This window comes from Penaeus japonicus, unplaced genomic scaffold (genome assembly GCF_977035675.1).
Source record: "Penaeus japonicus unplaced genomic scaffold, GWHDUDI00000001_assembly GWHDUDI00000026, whole genome shotgun sequence".
Classification (NCBI taxonomy): Eukaryota; Metazoa; Arthropoda; class Malacostraca; order Decapoda; family Penaeidae; genus Penaeus; species Penaeus japonicus.
This window is the reverse complement of record NW_028234428.1, coordinates 3982943-3985442: the sequence shown is the minus strand read 5'-3', so window position 1 is coordinate 3985442 and position 2500 is coordinate 3982943. Positions and strand designations below refer to the sequence as shown.

Sequence of the window (2500 nt, the reverse complement as noted above, 5' to 3'; positions counted from 1 at the left end):
GGATATTCTAATCCTTCAAATATATATCTTATCCTTTGTCTACAGCTGTTTAATTTGGTGTCATACTCTATTCTTGCTATTGTTATATATACACACATCTTTTTCATGAAAAATAATAATTAAAGAAAAAAAAGCTCATTTATTCTTAAACTTTGCAATTCTAGAATAGTCAGAGCAGGAAAACTCTATACATAAGCAGAAGAAATACTACAGTCAGTTACTGTTTTCAATTTGTTTACTAGCTTCTTTACATTAACACTGATTTCAAAAGTCTGAAGTGGCTCTCTAAATGCTTGTACATTTCATGTGTCTTCATAAATGCAGTTTAAACTAAAATACAATTACTATCATAGCAAAGATATGCCATCAAAGACACATCACAACAGCCACTCTCACTCTCATACCTAATAACTGTTCATTCAAATACTGTTTACACAATTCCATAACAACAGCGACTTACGTTCCAGCTTCTTTTCCTTGTTGGCATCCTTCCAGGACTCAAACTGATAAGGAATGAGTGCCCCATTGCAGTCCAAAAAAGACATGGCTAGAACGGAACCCTTCAGACGAAAGATTGTCCCTGAAACATCAGTGCAGATTAGCAAGAGATCTTCTACAACTGTGAGGGTTAAATGTACTATAGTATCATAACAGTTTTATAACATTCACATAATAAAGTATTATATCTAAAATAAATGACAATATTGGTTCCATGTCTGGAACTTGAAAAATTTGCTATGATAATAAATAAAAACACAATTACAATGACCTCCAGCGCAGTTATAAGTAGGGAGAGAATGCAGTAACTCAAAGCAATGCTCTTGTTTCCCAAAACAAGGCTCAATTACACATACCACTGGGAGTAACCTGTGCAGGATTAGATAGACGCCCTTCTAATGGAGGTATAACTAACATTACTTGGATGACTGACCCAAGACTTGTTCCTACCCATAGGGTTGGTGACATCTGGGTATCTGTAAAGGGAGAAAATATGAAAACTTTTATCATATAAGTTTCTAATTATATTCATGTTATTCTAAAAAAATCCTATTTGGCAGAATACTGGATATTTTGAAACCAATTCTGATTTTCCCATTTCCTAAAGCTCTTTTGAAAAGAAACTTAGCAACCACTTAAGCAACACCAAAAAATTATATTCTAAAATCCATAAATGTTTACCAAAAAAGTAACACTGTGCCATAAGAGGGAGAGAAGAAAAGAAAGAAAAAGGAAAAAAAAAAAAAATACACATGATCAGAGCAACTTTTGAAAAGATGTATAATGAAACAAAGTTTGCAATACTGCATTGGAAACGTCACACTGGCATGACGCCCCAGCATCGGGAATTTAGCTGTGTCACACGGGTGTGACGCACCGTCGTCATAGGGTTAAGATGTTGGCTGTGTTTTCTATTGTTTTCTAGATTTATGGTATATGTGGGTCTATATATGATATTTTAGCAAAGGAAGGGAGGGAGGGAGGGGGAGGGGAGGGAGGGAGGGAGGGAGGGAGGGAGGGAGGGAGGGAGGGAGGGAGGGAGGGAGAGAGAGAGAGAGAGAGAGAGAGAGAGAGAGAGAGAGAGAGAGAGAGAGAGAGAGAGAGAGAGAGAGAGAGAGAGAGAGAGAGAGAGAGAGAGAGAAAAAACAAAAACAAAGTAAACACTTACCATTTTTCCTTATATAAGAATCACCAAAGGCCAGACACTGTATTGCCTCACTGCTAATATTCTCAAGGCTGCTGATGCTGGACGAACGAGATCGACTAAAGGAGCCATCTAGCTTGTCTGTTGTTTAAAGGGTGGGGGGGGGTGTGTGGAAAAGAAGAGGAAGAGGAGAAGGAGGAGGGGGAGAGAAATAGTAAAAAGAAGATTAGACATGGATATAAGCATAAATTTTGAAAAAAAAAAATAATTATAACGATTTAAAGAATCATGACAGCTGTACTTTCTTCATTTGACTGGCAAAAAAAACTATGATGTAAAACTAGGCTAATATTTAAAAAGCAAGACTGAATATGCACAAGAAATTACTGCAAGTAGAGAAGCTATATTCAATAAAAGTGATTGTATTCTGGAAAGCAAATTCATTCAAATAAATTCAATTACTAATCATAAGCTTTTATCTAAATGTATTAGTCTAGCAACCATAGCAACATCTAGCCATGTCACTCAACAGCAAAACAAACTTTCATCTAGCCACATGAAAAAAAAAAAAAATAAATAAATAAATAATAATAATGTATTTACAGCCATGACAGCCAAAGCTACAACAGTAGTTCATGCAGTTACGTCTTTTATGGCTAATTTATGATGCATGCAAACCAACATCTCTTACACAAGGTAACAGCCAAGTAACTTGCCAGTTGCTTTCAGTCAACGCTGATCTAAGAGCCATGCTTTTGCCGCGCTTGTAAAATCCATTACACTTTGTACTTGATTTTCATATGCAATCACTTATAGGTACAGGATTGCAAAAATATACATTGCTGTACTGTTGCACAA

The 2500-nt window shown here is 36.0% G+C and overlaps 1 protein-coding gene across 1 annotated transcript in view; it reads right to left on the bottom strand.

Annotated features, from left to right (window-relative positions):
- Tomosyn (syntaxin-binding protein tomosyn) overlaps nucleotides 1-2500 on the bottom strand; it is a gene marked incomplete in the record, with an annotated part of 544120 nt that overhangs the window by 29302 nt on the left and 512318 nt on the right. Inside the window, 3 exon segments of the mRNA XM_086551914.1 lie at nucleotides 461-580; nucleotides 855-974; nucleotides 1667-1783. Coding sequence (XP_086408040.1) covers nucleotides 461-580; nucleotides 855-974; nucleotides 1667-1783 — 357 coding nt within the window.